Source organism: Onychomys torridus, chromosome 17, assembly GCF_903995425.1.
Source record: "Onychomys torridus chromosome 17, mOncTor1.1, whole genome shotgun sequence".
NCBI lineage: Eukaryota > Metazoa > Chordata > Mammalia > Rodentia > Cricetidae > Onychomys > Onychomys torridus.
Window position 1 is genome coordinate 59,806,354 of NC_050459.1, and position 19,726 is coordinate 59,826,079.

The 19,726-nt window shown below is 42.0% G+C and overlaps 1 protein-coding gene across 1 annotated transcript in view; it reads left to right on the top strand.

Annotated features, from left to right (window-relative positions):
• Positions 1–19,726, top strand: part of Sh2d4a (SH2 domain containing 4A) — a 66,453-nt gene that overhangs the window by 25,079 nt on the left and 21,648 nt on the right. The window contains exons 5-6 of the mRNA XM_036166536.1: positions 15,183–15,294; positions 17,205–17,406. Of these exons, the coding sequence (XP_036022429.1) occupies positions 15,183–15,294; positions 17,205–17,406 (314 nt within the window). The remainder of the gene's footprint in view (positions 1–15,182; positions 15,295–17,204; positions 17,407–19,726) is intronic.

Genomic DNA, 19,726 nt, shown 5'->3' on the forward strand with positions numbered 1-19,726 from the left:
TTTTATCAAGGAATGTCCCAAACTGACTACCCAATGAAGTACTAGGTACTTGTAAGGCATGTTGCTAGCACAAGAGAAGTGGTGTATTCTGAAAAAAGATATTTTCAGTGCTTGTAAGCAACTCCATGACTTGGGGAAAGAGCTTGCTAGGGATCCAATTCCCTCCATAACGTAGATTAAGTGGAGTGACGTCATCCCTTTACAAAGGGAGCTGAGATCATTTGTGGATATGAAGCTAGCCTTGTGAAAGCTGATGGGAAAAGTAAGATTCATTCACTTAAATCCTTCAGATGTGAGATCCTCTCAGGAGCACAGACTTGGTCCTTCTCACTTCTCTGGTGATGAATCAGAGGTGATGGAATCCCATTGGTTTGCTCATGCTGAAGAGGAGACTGTGCCACTAAAATTTCTTCCTAGGGGGAAGACAAATTTAAGCAATGTCTACCCCTTCTATTAATGTCCCAAAGACTAATTGAGACATAATTCCACCCAAATTTATTCTGGGGAAACCAATGAATCTAGAGGGCTTCCCTATAGAGCGTAGGTTACTTACCAGGGTATGGGTGCTCTTCCCCAACGGGTCACACCTGAAAATTCTTTACCCAGCAAAGGTGAAGTCTTCTGTAGTTGCACTTTCTTTGGACCACCAGTTCTCAAATAATGACACAAAGACTTCTTATTAATTATAAAAACTTGGCCTTATCTTAGGCTTATTCCCAACTAACTCTTAAAACTTAAATTAACCTGTTTATATTAATCTACATTCTGCCACATGGCTCTTTACCTCTCCTCCACATTGTACAGCCAACTTCCCCATGTCTCAATGGTGAATTCCTGGCACCTCTGTTTCCTCACAGAATTCTACAGGAGTCCTGCCTATCCTCTGCTGCCCAGCTATTGGTTATTCAGCTCTTTATTAAACCAACCAGAAGGTGTCTTTTACACATTGTGATCAAATGTCCTGTAACAGGCTTCCCCGTTGCTCCATAGTTGGACCCTTCCTCCAGTCTTCTTAGGCCACATGCAATTAAGGCAGAGTCACATACAACAGGTGGTAGAGAGAAGATGAATGTTCCGGGAGGGGCTTGTGACTCTTCACACTCCTCCACTGGGGGCTGTGAACAGTCAGTTGCCTCGCTGGGATGATGTTTTGCAAGCAGGCACAACTGAATGCCCCAAGAGGGCATTTTCTTGGGTCAGAGGACAGTATCTCACAACAGATTGTTCGAGCTGAGAATGTGGCTTTTATTCTGCAAAGCTGTTGCTTTCTGTCTTTCCCTTCTTTTAGGGATGATGCAATTAAGGTATCTCACAAGTGATGCTCTTTCCTGTTCTGCAACACAGCTGTGGTTCCGACCAGATCACTCAGTGTTTGTGGGTGCCTGTTCCTGAACTGGAGGGGATAGTCAGTGGTAGGACTTTGCTGTCATTGAGCTGGGTCCCAAGATAGACAGGTTGGCAACCAGATGCCATTTCCAGGCAAATACAAGTACGGTGAAGGATTGATAGGACACAGGATGATAGATGAGGCACTGTGTGATCCCCTGGCCCAGGGAGTTGAGTGGGAACTAGTTGGACCCTGCAGCTGCATAGAGCTCCTTGGGGGACACTCAATAGAGACAGCTGTCTGAATAGTCTCTGTGTTTCTTCTCACTTCCTACAAGAGAATCTGAGAAGACAGAACAGGAGGATGCCAGACTATGATAATTTTTAAAATAAGTCCTTTCTGGTTCTCTACTTAAATGCAAAGTGTAGTTTGGGAACTCATTAATATGAGGAAACTGACTGTCCTTGTTCCTAGAGGGAACCTTGAATAAGACTATATTTGCTCCCTTTTACGTTTTTATCTCTAGAGAATTATCCTACTAGTTCTGCAGAAATGACCTTCAGAGACAGCCACATAGTAAAACAGGAGATTAAAATTAGGGATTATCTGTATAAGAGCTACACAAGATTATTCCCCTCAACATTCCATCATGGAAGGGGTAAGGGCTTATGAGGCCCCACCCCTCCCTGAGGGACTATAGACAGTCAGTGTTGGCTGGGAGAAATGGGTGTCATTTTCTTCTTTGGTATATCCTCTGGTCCATTGGTTGCTCCTGCTCTAATTAATCTCCCACCCACATTCATGCAAGCATCTAAATAAACTCAATGAGTCTCTCTGTCTCTCATAAACATCTGGGTTCAAAGAAGTACAATAAAGTAAAAAGAAAAATATAAAACCTCTCAGACAGCAGATTACAAAGCCAACAAGAGTATACTGTGTCTTATTTTCTTTAACCCAAAGGAGTTAGAGTGTCCCCACCAGACACACTTTGTGCTTTGCATACACACAATATGAGTGCTACCCACCAGTATACAGCAGTTACCTGTAAAGGCATAGTGAAAACCTTCCACCTAGCTCTTCTGTCTTCTATACTGCCCTTCTAAACCAAAGTTAAGCCTCTATCTACTCTGAAACCAGCAGTTATCTGAACTGGATTTTAACTGATTGCTTTTATAAAAGGATGCTTCAGAAATGGAAGGCTAAGGCTGGGGAGATAGCTTACCTGGTAAGTGAATGCCTTGCTAGCAAGAGGACCTTAATTTGATCTCTAGAACCTACTTTTAAATTATTTTTAAATCTGGGCATGATAGTGCTCATTTGTATCCTAACTCCAGGGTGAAAGAGATGTATAGCTCCTGGAGCTTGCATGCTACCCATTATAGCCTACTTGCTCAGTTTGGGGCCAGTGAGAAATCCTGTCTTAAAAAGCAAGATAGAGAGTATTAATCCCACTGGGCAAGAATAAGACCACTACACAATTTTGAGCCAAATTTAAAGCAAGCTTTAATTAAATACTGGCCAGGATGATGGACTCTGGCCAGGTCCATTCAAAATGGCCACGAATCACATTTTGCAGAGGCTTATATAGGTAAACCTGTAAGCCTACATATTTCCTAATCAGGAACAAGCATATATCCTGATGTACTTCCTGCCTATGTGCCTCCACCTACATCCAATCAGAGACAAGCATACATCCTGACATATTTCTTGCTTGTCTACCTCTCATCTACCCATCTACATGTGATTAAGCAAATCCAGTACAGTTAGGTCAAAGAAACTTGTTTAGCAACTTGTTCTCTTTTTGAACAACATCCTACAGCATTTCTGTATCTGTCCTTGGGAAGTGGCTTACAGGTCAGAGGCATTTTTGTCTTATGGATCTCTTAGGCACAGCAACTTAAAACATAACTTTGCCTCTCCCAAGAGAATGGAGGAAGAACTGTGAGGTTATCCTCTGGTTTCTACATGTGTGTGTACAAGGTGCTGATGAACCTGCTCACACACATGGAATACACACACACACACACACACACACACACACACACACACACACACACACAAAGTGAGAGCCTAATATGGACTACTTCTTTGAAGGAGCATAAAAAGTATGTGCTGAACTGGTTTATTTATATGTTTGTTTTATTTTAAACATAGATGCCTCAAAATGTTGTACTTGAGCAACCACAGTTTTAGATTTTCTGTAGCCTTGGGCCTTTTGAAAAGTAGGTGAGCAGACAGAAATATGTATTGCTGTTGTGTGTGTGGCAAGATTGAGAATCTTGTGCCTATCCTAAAGTAGTTATCTGAGGCCAGGGTCCCTGGAAACATCATGGTGTAGACAAGCTTCCTACAGCGGTTGGCATTATCATGAGTCATATCACAGGTCTTGGGAGGCCAGGGTGTTGAGGACACACAGTGAGGGGCAGTATAAACAGCACAAGGAAATGCATTTCTGAAGTTCAAGCTAGAATTTGGAGGACAGAACTAGCTGTGAACAGAGAAGAGAAATAATCCTGCCCCCAAACCAGCAACTGTTTCTTTTGATGTAGACTCCTTCACAGAATATATGGAGGATGTATTTCAGTAGTGTGTGTGTGTGTGTGTGTGTGTGTGTGTGTGTGTGTGTGTGTGTGTGTGTGAAAGATAAAATACTGGCATGTCAGATAAAGACAGAGAAAGAACAAGTGTGTTTATCTTTCTAATTCACAAACCAAGAGAAGAGCTATAATTGGAGCCCAATGTGGTTATCCAAGTACTTTCGATTTTAGCTAATAGAATTCAGGACAGTTTACAGAATATGATTTTGTATAAGACACATGCCCAAAATGCTAGCACTTTATAAGTCACTTAAGCTGTTTTTTTAAAAAGACAAATGGATAAATAAACAGAAAGCACCTGACATAAGACACTAATGTAAAATAAATTAGAAAAGAGGAAAGATAATGCCTCTAACACAACAGAGAAACACAGTCTGGGGTCCCGGATGTGATGAAGTTGGTAACAACTTTTACACAGCTTTGCATTGCACTAAGTTCCTAGTGACAATCAATGTTTTAGGTGCCATTGGCAGTGATTTGCCCACCCAACTCATTGGTAGAATTGGGGGAAAGAAAGAAGGAATTTTGAGTCAGTGGACCAAAGGTCAAGTTGAGCACTTGGAATCAGTCATTAACTCTTTGGGACTGGGTAATATGATCTCTAAGATGGGTGTTACAGTAGCTGCGTGTCACTGGACTAATGTATGAATCAAATATACTACACAGGGTAGTGTTTTACAGAGTACCCTGCATGATAGGAAAAGCCATGCTCTACAGTTATTTGTACTTCCTTCCATCCCACTGATCAAGACTTCCTGAGGCAGTTATGCTTTAGAGCTGGACTATCCTCTCAGCCATAGTTCATTATTTTCTATCTTGTGCTTGAACAACTTCTTTGTCTTCCTTGCCTGCTTTTAAAGATGCTTCATAGATGTGAATGCAAGAACAGCCTTTAAAACTTCACCTCTGAAATGCTCTGCCTTGACAACCCTTCCTAGCTGAATGCATTTTCTGTGGTCTCCACATTGCCCTGGTGGACTGTAGGAAGGAAGGTTCAAGAGCAACGATTGAAGTTCTCCTGATGTAACCCTTCATACTCCAATATGCAGAATAAACTAGAGACTAAACATGGTAGTTTATGTAAAGGTGTGTCCTTAAATCAAATATTGCGTCAAGGCAGTGATTCTCAACCCATGGGTTATGACCTCTCTAGGGACTGAATGATCCTTTCACAGGGGTAGCCTAAGACCATCAGAAAACACATAACGATTCTTAAAGGTAGCAAAATTACAATTATGAAGTAGCAATGAAAATAATTTTGTGGTTGGGGTCACCACAACTTGAGGAACTGCATTAAAGGGTCACATAATTAGGAAGGTTGAGAACCACTGTGTTAGAGCTTATTGTACTTTTCATTTAAAGCATTCAATAGTCTAAAGTGATTTGCTAGAAAAACAAATAAGACAAGTGAGGAAAATATTCCTTGGTTTCCATTGTCCTGAAGAATGTTTTGGTAAGATCTCTTTTTAAGGAGCACATAGCTATTTTCAACAATAAAATTTATCATCCCACTTTTCACCCTGTTAGTCTACTTGCCTTGGGAAATCTCTCTCTCTCCTGGTATTTCATAAGCAAAGGCTAAATCCCAGTATGCTCAAAAGCTAAATATTCTATGCATCTATTAAGGTGATGGGAGGAGGGTAGTCTGGTTACTTCACTGACTAGTTAGTGAAATGAGAGAAACTGCTGATTTTTACAGCACTTGAAGCCACTCTGTCTTAATTACTAACAAAACTAGATTGTATATCTTTTCATGATTAAGAAAGCATTTTGCAAATTTCTTGTGTATTTGTTTTATCACCCAATATTTATGAGGACCTACTAAGTGTGGTTCAATGTTCTAATTTTTGTAGAAGACTTGGTGATGCTGGACTAAGCCCCATGGTATTTACCATTTATGGAAGTTATTATTCTAAATATCCTTCTATTGTAGAGTGTCACAGTTAAGAAATATGGGAGAATAGAATAGTTGAAAGTGCAGTCATTTGCTTTAAAAAATAAGACCTTAGTTTTATATTAACTCATTATTTTTATCTTTGTTCCTAAACTATGAATGCAAAAAAAACCCCAAACATTTCTTTTATTGGAGTCTTCTGATTTAGTTGAAATGAAGGGTCCCTGGCATTTGTTTGATTGTATAACCCTGTTTTTAAATAAAGTGAATGCTAAATGAATGGTTTGCAAATCAATTTTACAAGTGGATATAATTAGAATAATCCTTCTTGTATGACATCTATTCTCTTTGGGGATTGCAGTTTGCAGCCTTATAATAACTATAGCATCAGCAGCATCAATCTATAACCCGGTTGCTTATGTAGATGAAATTGCCATATTTCCAGGTCTAATAGCTTTTAAAATATACTCTCATCTGTCCGACTGGATGAGCTACACTCCCAGACTTAATGGAGACTTGAATTGGGCTGCAGGAGCCTCTGTAGTTTCTATTCTTATTAGCTTTCTAGTTCCCTCTTTATTTGGGAAATTTTTGTGTGGCTACTCTTAGAGGCATTTTTTTTTAAACATAGCAAACATGAAGCTGATGTGATTGCTTTAACTCTGGCTATAAATTTTTCAGTATCTGCTACATTTCTTTAGGGTAACAGGTAGAAGATGGCTATGGAGGCTGGTGTGTGTGGGAGAAGGCTCTCTTGTTCCCTCTGGGAGAATGAATGGAACAAGCTTTAGATAGAAAAAGGACATGGGCTTGAGTCTTCTCCCCAATACCCACTAACAGGTTACTTCACCTCTTTGGTAAAGGGATATACTGGCTCTGGCATGTGATATAAAGGTCAAAGGATGCATTGAACAGCAAAGTGCTTTATAAACTAAAGTTATTATGGTAGAAGGCACTTTTCTTCTATTTGTTTTGTATAGGAATAAGTGCAGAGCATGCTGATCTTCTTCAGAGAAGGCCAGTACCATCTCCAAGCAGCTCATTCTTCCTTCAAGTGCTTAAGTGGAAGGCACATTTCTGAGATTGTCTTCCTCCTGTATAGACATCGTAAGCCATCATGTTTGAGCCTGTGAAGCTAGATGGTTTTTAATAAATACATTTATTAGATGCATTTTTCAACACAGTACATTTCCTGGGTTGGTAAAAAAAATATATATATGTCACGTATCTGAGTGGACATGCTTTATGCAAGTCTTAATCCTTCATTTTGCTTCAACCCTTTGAGAAATGTGAAATCTTGGATCACTTTGAAAAGCAGAATTTTTATAAACATGGTTGTTAGTATGTATGAAGAGCTTTATGGCATAGTTTCAATATATAAAAGTATTCGAACAGAATTAGTCAGCTCTAGGGTAGTTAATAAAATTCAGGTCCATACCAAAATAAGTCTACTTGAGATCCAATGTGTGCATCTTGGTTTTGAAAACCAAACCTAGAGTTTTAAAGACAAAGAAGCTCTGACACTCTGAGCTCATCGTGGGGTGGTTTGTATTCATGACCACAGGGCTCTCTCTCATCTCTGGCGTACTTGCTTCAGTTGACACTGTCTGGCACATTCTGTGTGCTTAGCTCTCAGTTATTTCAAGAGTATTAACAACCCTGTCATATCTGATAAAGTCAAAACTGGTGAGCAGGTTGAAAATGCCAGTGAAAGAAGAAATAGAAAAAGTTTAAGGTAAATTTTAAAAGTGAATGCTGAGAAAACAATGCTGTATTATGCACTAGGTAAGTGGTTCCGAGAGACTCAAGGTAACTCATACAAGAGGTTTGTAGCGATACCCATGCAGGTAACATCACCGACCAAGAGATGAAGTGGGGTGGTGGTGGTATTTGATACAGGACATAACACTTCTGAGTAAGTGGGTCACTATTAGATGTCTGGTGGCTTAATGCTAGTTCAGGGAACACTTTAAGGGCTTGGGAGTTCAATAGCTGGAGGAGTGATGGTGTCTGTAACAGAATGTTGCTTCAAAGATCTCTTGTTTCATGGATGTATCAGTCAACTTAAGGGCCAAGCCATTATGACATGAGGCTTTAGAGAATTTTTAAAACTTGGAGGATAAATGGGTCAAGTCCTGACCTTAAGAGTACAGCTCTGCACATTTGGAACATCATCCAAATCCCTTGAGGAGGGATCAAGATGGGATGCCTATCTGCCTCCTGGATTTTAACACAAGAAACTGACCCTGTTTGGAATGTAAGGTTTTATTGGTTATAGACCAACAAGGAAAGGGAGCTTGAGCCTGTCCTCAAAGTCCACATCTCTGAGGACAAAAAAGAATTCAATGATTTTTCAAAGTCATCCGAGGCTGTTGAAGAAACAGTTCTAACTTGTGATGAGGGAACTGGTCTCTGGACTCTATTTCTGATGCTAAGCAGCTAAGTGTTCCTTAATGTGCAGAATGCATATGGTAAGTGGGGATTGGAAAGCCTATAGGATCTATTCACTTTCAAGTCATCAGCATAAATGATCTTTTGGCCTGCCTCTGGTTTTCTTTGGCTGCAATGTCAGCAGCACAGAAAGCATATATATACATAACAAAAGCCAGCATGTATTCCCACACAACTCTGAGACACAGTTTCTTTACCTGAAAATGAGTTCTGTCATCAAAGTCATCACCCAGAGTTAACACAATACTAAATCCCTAACACAACACTGTACCATTATAGACCTCCAAGTGCCTAGCAAGCACTGGTAGTTACCATAAATTCAACTTCACACCACGAGTAAAACAAAATCTCAGTAGAAGGCTTGAAATGTGCTATCAGTATGTAATGGCCTATTTTTATCAACTTAAGGCAGTGAAACATTTGGAAAAAAAATAGACCCAAGATGTAACACACTCACACACACACACACACACACCCACACACACACACACCCACACCCACACACACACACACACACATGGTTACTTTTCATTTTTAACATTCCTGGATTGTTGTTTGTTCTCAGTAGGGCTGAGCTCCACAGGGTCACTCCTTGAACTAAGGAATCTTGTTGACGTCTCGAAGACATCAAGTTCCCCCAGGGCATCATGAGAACAAGACAGACCAAACCGTCAGCTCCTGACTTTTGGGCATTCATCCATCTCTATGCTCTACTGAATGGAAACACTGGTTTCATATGCTGCCAGGCAGCTTGGCTCAGGAACTTTGGTGCCAGTGGGAAGGGAGACTTGGTGGCTTCAGATGTGTGGGAAACACTGATAGATCAGCTTCTGAAATTACTTCCCAATTCTAAACACTCAAAAATGTGTGTGTGTAGACAAATTTCTAAATGGTCTTACTAAATAAAAAACACGGAGCCAAATATAGGCGTGAAAACCTTAGAGAGATCAGGGAAATAGGGAAAGCCATCAGCCAACCTCGCCTCACCAACTCTGCAGCTTCCAAATGCAAGCTACTTCTTGTCTACCCATGCCTTTATTGCCTTGCTGTTCTGCCTGTCACCATGCTTGGCTCTGTTCTCTAGTGTGGCCTTGAACACACAGAGACCCTGCCTGATAAGTGATTGGATTAAGGGCGTGTGCTACCACTGCCTGACTTTTGTGTTTACTTAAAATGGCTTGCTATTTCCTCTGATCTCCAGGCAAGCTTTATTTATCAAAGCACAAATTAAATATTACCACATTTTAGCACAGATAAAATATAACTCCATGTGTGTGCTTCTAATTTTTAGTCACAATGCAGTTTTTCAAGATGTACTCAACAAAAGTAGGCAGATTCCATCAATCAGATGCAGGCATATGGATTCCACCAGGTAAAAGAGATTTGCATTCTGTCTTCAGGGGGCTAGATGCATAGCCACTTCCACTAATGTTTCACAAATTAGTTAATTAGGATCATGCATACATGAAATGAGGCAGCAGAATGTGGAATCTGTCCGGAAAGCCACAAGCACAGCTATTCATCTTTCCCCATTTATCTTGAGTTGGGAACATCTTGGATGTCATGCAAAGAATGGATGCCAAGATGTATCTGCTGAACTTCTCGCTGAAGAGCCAAAACAGAGGCGGCATCCCCAGCGGCTGGGAACATCCAGGGAAGACTGATTTTAGAGAGTGACAAATGGCCTATCAAGCCTGGCATCAACTGGGGTTCCTGCTTAAGTGGCTTGAGTGCTTGCTGACTCTGTGAACCTCACTGCTGGGAAGGAGCAGCGGCTTCTGCTGCTACTGTCCGTTGAGCCAAGCCAGAGCTTCTTTGGGATTGCTTTTCCATCCGTCCAGACATGACCTTGTCCTTAAAGACTGCTATTGTTTTTCCGTCGGCACAGAGGCTGGGCTTTGGTCATAATCTGCTGCTGTGTCTGTCAGTCAGCAATTGTGGCTCTGCAGTTACTGGTCTGCTTCTCTGGCAGTGGCCACTGCTTACACCCTAGCCTAGTGGGAATTCTGTTCCTGCAGGTGCCAGCTATGTTGCTGCTGCCAAATATAGCTTTTAATTAAATCTCCATCATTCTATGTATTAATAAGACGCAGAGATGAATACCTGCTGGCTCAGAAAGGTCGAATAGCAACTAGCTGACCTTCTCTCTTAGCTGGCATCTCCTAAAGCAGGTATCCTTCTGCTCTGTCAAAACCAAAAACACACGCCACACAAAGCCCCTCCCTACTACTTCCTGTGCATCTGTCTGTCATCCTACCTACACCCTCTGATTTTCTATGATTGCCTCTGTCAACTAGTTGCTGACTCGGCTTCCTGGTTGGTTTTATTTAATTAATGCAAACACGAACTCGGGATTCACAGTGTAATTGAATATCCCATAGCACCTTACTTTTCCCATTATATTAGATTGCTGTCAGATCACAGGCTGTTCACAATAAATTAGGGGTAGATTGTGGTAGGATTTGATGCACAATAGGTCTGAAAATTCTTGGTAAAACACAAGGCCAAGAAGAGAAGTTTTCTAATGGGTCCAGGCCTAAGAATGGGCTTTTGAAGAGGCTGCCTAGAAGTTTCTGTGGGCCATATGGTCTACTCTCTAACTGTTCTTTAGGGACCATCACTAATGAGGACAGCTTACAGTTGTGGAACATCAAGAAATCACACTGAATTCAGGGCTGGAAGGATGGCCAACAATTCAGAGTGCCTACCTACTGTGCAGTCACAAGGACTGGAGCTGGGTTCCCAGCATCCACATAAGAAGCTGGGAGTCTCATACACACACATGCACATGTGCACGCGCACACACACACACCACACCTGTAGCCCTCTCCAAGAGGAGTGGAAGCAGAAAAACCATTTGTGTATTTCTGGCTTCTAGCTTAGCAAAGAAAAGGAAAGATCCAGGTTCAGGGAAGATCTCGTCTCAAAGGAATAGGTGGAGAGTAATAGAGATGCTCTCTTCTGGCCTCTGCATGTGTGTGCAGGTACATGTACCCAAACACACACACACACACACACACACACGCACGCACGCACGCACGCACGCACGCACACACACATACACGCACACGCACACGCACACACACATGAATGAACACAGTCTTTAAGGGAAACACTGTTGTGTTTTTGGAACATTCATCCTCATGGGTGTGTTGACCATGGAGGGCATCTCTACCCTACATCTAGGAATTCAACCAACCACGTATCACAAGCATTGAAAATCACTGCATTTGTACTGGCCATGTGCAATAAATACTTAGACAGCATTTACCTTGCAATCTGATAGATGATTTGATGTAAACACAAGGAAGTATGTAGTTTCACCACACCCACTGTGCTTCCTTATATGAAAGACTTAAGTATCTGGACATTTCCAGCGTTGTCAGGGGTCCTAGACACTGAGGAATGACTGACTACATGCTGGAAATCGGTGGAAAAAATTTCAGTACCATTATCCCTAATTACATTGTATCAGCTTAAATGATGAAGGCCAAGAAAGTCAAGCTGTATATTCATTCAAGGAATATTTGCTAAATGCCTGCTGTGCACCAGATATGGGTGTGAAAATTGAAGACATATTTTATGATAAAATTAGATAAAATTTCTTCCCTTCAGCTGAGAAAAGGTAAATTTATCTGTGAAGTCTGGTGATCATAAGAAATCTGGAAAAAAATAAAGCAGAATGTAGAGGCTGAGGGATGCTGCTGGGATGTGGGTGGTGGTTGGAGGAGACCATTCTGAGGAAGTGATGCTGGAGCAGAGCCCTGGAGAGGCCATGTGGATTGATGAGAGGGAAGTGTGGTCCAGGCAGAGGGAATTCCAGGCACACAGACTAGGAGAAGAAGGCATGTTTGATGTGGTCAAAGCATGATGACAGTTATTTGGATAGAATGAGGTCACCCCAGATCCCATCGAACAAAGGTGATAGAACAAGGCTTGCTCTCTTAGACGTTAGCTTGGAAAGAGTTCTTTACTTTTCCAGCTTCTTTGGATAAACAGAAAGGTCAGGGCCAGATCTCATCTGCTATTAACTTGTGAGGCTTATTTATTTTCTTTCCTTCCCCACTGTGCCCATATAATTACACTGTAGAGAAGAAAGGATTGGGCTTACTAAATATAGCACTCCCAGACATCTGATTATCAGCTATCAACCAAGTACTCTCTGTGTTATTTTCTCAATATTTTTCCTTCAGTGGGTTCACTTTTCAAACTTCTTGTAAACCATGACCTGGGCAGGGAGCACTAGAGGGGTTGGCTGTGGTAAACCCTATGCTCTTGAAGAGGACCTGAGTTTGATTCCCACCAACCACCAACATTAGGCAGCTCAGAACTCCCCCAGACTCCAAGGAATTTAATACCTTCTTCTGCCCAGCAAGGGCACCTGCATACATGTGTGTACATGCATATGCATTAATAAAAGTAAAATACATTGTCCAGCTTCTTGTTCAAACTGAGCATCAGAGTGGGTGAAAGTCCTAATTTAATGTTGTGACCATGTTTTGAGGTTATTTAAAAACAAATTCAGGGCCTTGGGAGATAGCTCAGTTGGTAAACTGTTTGCTGTGCAAGCATTGGGACCCGAATTTTGATCCCCAGATAAAAACGTGTGTGCTTATAATCTCAGAACCAGGCAAGCAGAGACAGGTGGATATCTGGCACTTGCTGGCCAGTCAGATCTAGACAATCAAGGAACTCCAGGCTCAATGAAAGAACTTGTCTCAAAAAGTAGGCGAGGAAATGATTGAGGAATACACTTGATATTGAACACTAGCCTCTATACACCCTCTCATTCCTGCACAGATGGACCCCTACATGTGAACACACATAGAGAAAGACAGACAGGAACAAAGAGCCAGAGAGATTAAATAAATACATACCCATGTGCTGTGTAGCTGGTTCCTCTGCTAAGACATTCCATGCAGGAGGGGGAGGGAAGGAAGGATACAAGATGGAGAAGCTACAAGAAGTTATTAACACTCCCAACCCACTCCAAAGTTAGGTAAGCTGTAAGTAATTGGTAGGTTGGAGGACGCTTTTCAGTGGCTCTGTCTGGAAGTTGGGCCAACAATTCCAGGGACAGAACTATGAGTGGTCACTGTGCTGGGGTGGGCTTGGCGATGCCCCTGCCTTTCGGGGGTCTGCGCTGCTGTCAGCATCCCCAGTGACCTCACTGTTTCCTCAGTCTTGATGTGGGGAGAACGTTTTCTTTGTAACTAGTTTGTTCACTTCTCCCAGGGAAGAGGTGTGCCCCATGAACAGAGTTCCTCTGGAAGGGTTTTTGTTTTTCCTCCTGTTCACGTTTGAAAATTACGAGCAGTACTTTGGTGTACTTCAGGCTCAAAAACAGCTGCAGCAAAAGATGGCAACTTTGAGCAGTCCTTTGAGAAACCAAAAGCTGTTCTTTGGATTTCATAAAAACGCCATGCCACAAATGATAGGAGCTTGGCTCTCGGCAGGGAAACAATGTAAGAAAAAAGTAAAAAAAAAGATGTGCTCAAAGCACAGTTTCAGAGTATGACTGCCTTAGTGGTGGTTTATGGTTTCCTACAGTGACCCAAACCTGGGTTCCCACCACAATTTGTATTTTGATTGTGGTAAAATACTTTCACCGCAAGGCTATCTTTGTGGACATTTGGGGATAGGGTGGTGAGTGTGATATCTGCATGTAGAAGCCTGTGTGTGCACTGGATGTCTTCCTCTGTGGCTTTGTATATTTTTTAAGACTTGGTCTCTCTCTTAGCCTAGAACACGGTTTGTCCAGTATGCACCTGTCTCTACCCTGCCGGCACTGGGATTACAGGCACATGCCACAAGGCCCAGCTACTAGATGGATACTGGGGATTCAAACTCGGGTCCTGATTCTGGGACAGCTGGCACTTGACACACTGAATCCATCTTCGTAGCTGGAAAGTCATCGATGTCATTTTCGTGGTCCTCCTCCTCCTCTTGTGGCACAGGGGATTGAGCTTGGAGCTTTGCACACGCTAGGCAGGCCAGGATTAGAGCTTTCCCAGAGCTGGTCTAGGCCCAAGCTCTGGTCACGACCCTCTTTTCATTTTGAGAGTTGGTGTTACAAAATTGTTTGTGCTGAATTTGAACTCACTCTGGAGTGTATTTCCCTTTTTCAAAGGTGATTTTTGTGTGTGTGTGTTTTTAAGAAAAAAAGCACCTCATTCCTTTTTTGAGCACACCAAATCACATATCACATTCCCCTATTTGGATACAAGGTTAGAGAACATTTAGATCCCACACAGTTGAGATTGCTCTTGGGATCCTGTTAGCTACAGCAGGTCAGTGTCTACACTGGCCCCGTGACCCGACATGTTTACTTCAGAGAAGAATATTTGGGATAGCTAAGTGCCACATCTGGGGAAGGACTGCTTAGAATGGTCTTAGGTGCTGTGCCATGTGCTAGGCACTCCTAAAAACATGGATGCTCACCGTGACTCTGTGTTACATTCTTTCTCACTTCTGGGGAAACAGTCTAGAGTCCCACACAGAGTTAGCCGAAGCTGTTGGAGATTATTAACATGTGAACTCGATTTTCTTGGAGAAGCTGGATTTTAAATTATTCATTTCAATTTTACTTCTTGTTACTCTGTTTTGGTTTTCTTCCCAAAGTTCTCAATAGTGCATATGTTTTTAAACAGTTTTTTTAAACTGACACATGTCAGTTGAGTATGAGGTATACTATGAAACGCCCATCATATAACTTTGTAATACAAAGTATACGGAAGTGACAGGTAGGGTATATTTGCTTCATCCTCATGACTCTAGCCTCTGACCCAAGGTACACCAAGTACCTCCCTTGTGGGTCAGAGATGGTTAAATAGAAGGCAGGGTGCCTTCTGTCCTCTGAACAAACGGCCACATTCTTTCACCACTTCCCATCTCTATTTTTATTTTCAAACAGACTAAAGAGCCCATCAAGAAAAAGGGAGATGGAGAAATAAAACAAACAGAGGATGAGAAAGCCAAGCAGATATACAAGAGCTGGAAAGAGGATTCAGAATGGCAGGCATCTTGTGAGTACCCAGGGGTCTCAGACGCACCATCCAGGCCCTTAGCTGGACCTTCTTCCAGTGAAATGACTCATCCAGGGAGCACAGGAAGGGCAACCTGAGAAGTGTCTTCCCATTGAGTAGTCCCTCAAATGTTATTAGTAAGTGATGCCTGGGTAGCAGAAGGCTTTCCATTTATCTTTATACCACTAAATTGTAATGCTTCTGTATGGTGGAATGGTATATCGCTATGAAAAATATCCCATGGAAGAATGTCCAATGACATTAAAACATGTCTCTTTCTTGGAGAAGAAAAAATTATAAGTAGTATAAAATATCACTATTTTAAAACTCTAAACTATGATGGAGAAAACAGGGAGATTATTAACATGTGAACTTGATTTTCTTGGAGAAGCTGGATTTTAAATTATTCATTTCAATTTTACTCCTTGTTACTCTGTTTTGGCTTTCTCCCAGGTTCTAAATAGTGCATATGCTTTTAAACAGTTGTTTATTTTTTTAAACTGACACATCTCAGTTGAGTATGAGTATACTATGAAATGCCCACCGTATAACTCTGTAACACAAAGTATGCAGAATTGACAGGTGGGGTGTATGTGCATCATCCTCATGACTCTAGGCCTCTGACCTAACACTGATGCTCTTTTGAGCTTGTACTGCCAGGGCCAAATCAGGAAGACAGGTCAGGCAGAAGATGGGCAACCCAGGCTTAAGAATGGATTAAAGTTTTCCCTTGGCATCAACAGAGAAGACTCAACTGCCTGATAGTTGCTTGAGGCAGGGGGAGAGGCAGATCCTAAACATCAAAATTGTCGGGATTCTAAGAGTCCTAAACTGGTCTGCAGTTCCATTGCATTCCGTTATGCTAAAAGTTTTTGTGAAACAAAAATATCTGCGAGACCCAATCTGTGTCCCTCTTGTGCTAAGCACTGAAACTCTGGTATGATGAAATAAATGTTTTTAGTATGTCTTCAATGTCAAACATGACAATATTTAACCCATAATGCCTCAATTATTTAAAAAAAAACCCTTAATGAAAATGGTTATTGCAAACAAAACAAAACAACCTGGAAACTTAGAAGTCGGGCAGAAATGATACATGCCTTTAACCGCAGCACTCGGGAAGCAGAGGCAAGCAGATCTCTGTGAGTTCAAGGTTGGCCTGATCTACAGAGCAAGTTCAAGGACAGCCAAGGCTACTCAGAGAAATCCTGTCTTGAATGGCCCCCCTTCCCTGAAGAAATGGTTATTGCATCCTACATTAGTCTTTAACACTATATGGCTAAAACATGACAATGCCCTTTATTTTAGAAAGTAATTAATGTTCAAGGACGTACTGGGAAGTGCTTTGTACATTTATTGAGGTGTTCTGAAATTCTCCACAGCATGTTTATGGGTAAAATGCCCTTACTTTCTGTCTTTTTGGCCAATTCACATTCAGTGAAGCCTCTAGTGGGCTCTAGATGTGACAGGCCTAGCTGTCCTTTTTCTAGTCACCTGTGATGGAGAAGTCCTGCCTTCCTAGTCTTTGCTCATGACTTGGAATGCACTGCATCCTGACCATGCCTGTATCAGGAATGTGGTTCTGGCCTCTGCTGTTCCCAGTCTCTCCAACCTCACAGCTCCGCCCTGCAAAGTGAAGTAGCTATCTTGCTATGCACTTCCACTTCCACCTCCCTCCTTCCCCTTTGTCTTTCTTTCCTGTCCTTCTCAGGAGTCCTCAGCTCCCAAATGCAGATAGGAATGCCACAGCAACCACAGGAGAGCTCATAAAATGTCCTAAGTACAAGGAGTGATTGTTAACATGAGCACAAGGCCAACTCTGCCAGGAGCCTTCCCAGTCTCCTGTGTCTGTGGGCTCTAAGACCTTTGGCAAGCCTGATGGACTTCCTCAGACGCTTTTGTCTTTCTAGTGAGAAAATCCAAGGCAGCTGATGAGAAGAGACGCTCCTTAGCCAAACAAGCACGGGAAGACTACAAGAGGCTATCCCAAAGGGGAAGGAGTGGAGAGGGGCTGCAGAGCCCTTTGGCTGGCCCACAGAAGCCTAGAAGACCTCCTCTTCCCCCGAAACCTCAGTTCCTACACCCACTAGGAAACCCTCCAAAGTCTGTAGGGTAAGAAACCACACGTATCGGTTTCATCATAAGCTCTGGGTTGGGCTGATTAAAGCTATATATGTCTTGGGACACCCGGGAGCTGGCTCGCTGCTTAGGTCGACGCAGGTTCACCTCTAGCTCGCCTCCAGCCTTGCCTTCTTTGCTCTAAGATATCCACAGTGGCTATAATTATAACCCAACCACAGGGTGAAGATGTCTAGTTAGGTGATTTCCTGTTCCCCGCCTCCACCCAGTAGCAGCAAGCTTACAGGAAAGAGAAACAGGGAGCATGGGGAGTGGGAGGATGTATGATGCTCAACATTGCCTCTAGTGGTAAAAAAAGAAATAACAAAGTAGGATGCCGCAAGCAGGCGGACTCTATCCACAAGCCTGGGACTGCCTTTGATTGCTGAAGAGTCAGGATTCGAGGGCAATTCTCTTTCTAAGATGCAGAACCGAGGTCATAGGTTCAGAATTCTGAAATGCTCCATCCTGGACCCAAGTCTCTATTTGGTGATGAAGGCACCTTCGCTTTCTAGGCAGAACACATGCTGGCAGGCAAACAACAACAACAACAACAAAACCCCCATCAGTATATATCAGTTTATATCAGTATATATATATACTGATAACCAGAACAAAACTCCATTCCTCAGGTTTACTGACTATCAAATTCTTTTTTTAAAATGACTACTGATTTATAGACTTGTTAATATTCTAATATTTTTTGATTGCTTGTAGTAGGGCTCAAACCCAGGGCCTCTCACGTTAGGCAAGCACTATACTACTAAGCTACGTCTTCAGCCCTAATATTCTAATATTTAGAAAGAAGTATTTTAAGATCAAATTTTGATTGCATGATCCAGACTGCATCTAGCATTGCTTTCTGAAATAAAAACTAAAAATACTTCTCTGTTAAAAGTTCGGCAAAATGAAACAAACGATCTTTGTTTTTGTTTTTTAATTTAAAAAATTAGTTTTTTTCTAAATAGGAATTATGACCTCAGAGGAAACACAGGGGTGACTCATTTCTTTTACTATAATTATTTCTTCCCATTGCCCTGAAAGTTCCATATTGAGACGTGATGATCAACACTAAATGACCTGTTCACAGTTTGGGAAGTGAGATTTTATTTTTTATTTCCCCCCTTACAGTTAAAAATAAAAAGTCAGGAAATATGTATCTCCTATTAGCTTTGCAACATGTCTCAAATAAACTCCTGCACATGGCTCTGCCTAGTGTAACTCTGGCCACAGAGCTTCATGAGCAGCTTTTTCCTGTTTTCTAGCACCTTCACAGGGTAGCATGGATACGGCTGACACGATGTCTCTTTCCTGTAGCTTGTAGTGTATTTAATGGATGACAGTACAGGCAACCTTTAAAGGGAAGGAAACAGTTCTTGTCAGTTGTGTTCAGATTATTTTCTCCAACTTAAGACACTGTGTGAAGAGCTCTCTGTGTGTCAGAGTGGATGGGGCGAGGCTTGGGACTCTGGGCAGCTAAGACACAGGTCAGTCAGGAGCCAGCCCAGAGAAACACACACTAGCCTGTCCCATGTATGTGGAATTTTACTCCATCTCTGAGAATTTTGTGGAGAAAAGGAAGCTAATGTGGAAACTAGTATGATAATTTGTCTTATAATCTCACGTGTATACGCCATGTCAGCTTCCTGGAGGAGTCCAATATTATAAGACATTTTTCTCTCAAGTCCTCTGAATGTCATAAATGATAATACATAGCTGTATTTGCATATATGCATGAATGTTTGCTCTGCTCATCCAGTGGTCGGTTGAGCAGGATTTGGGAATAATGTTTATTTCCTTGTGTTTCTGCCTTCTGTGGTGGGACCCACCCACCCTGGAACCCCCTCCTGATATCTGAGTGGATTTCAAGACGGTGCTCTTTCCTTCCTGGTCTGCAGAGTTACTCCCTTTACCTTCTTCTTCCAAGAGCATATTTTAGTAGAAATAAACTTCCTCAGAGTGTGAGAGAAGAAGCAAGAGAAGGAGGTGAGCAGAAACCAAGAAAGAAGAGTTAGGGATGCAGGTAGCTCATTATGTGTGCTTGCCCTTGTTCACACATCCATCCTCTCCAGGAAAACAGCTCCCACTTCTGAATGCTTCTTTTCTCCAATTGTCAATTGGAAGTCAGCGGATCTCCTAACCCATAGTAAAATGAATTTGAATCTAACACAATAGTGGTCCTTTCGGACCAGACAGATGAATGTGTTCTCCTTCTCTGACCTTGAAGAACCATATAATGGTGGCACATAAGAGCCCAACCTACCATTAACTCTGCTTCATGATTAGATGTTGGAAATGGAAATGAATATAATTC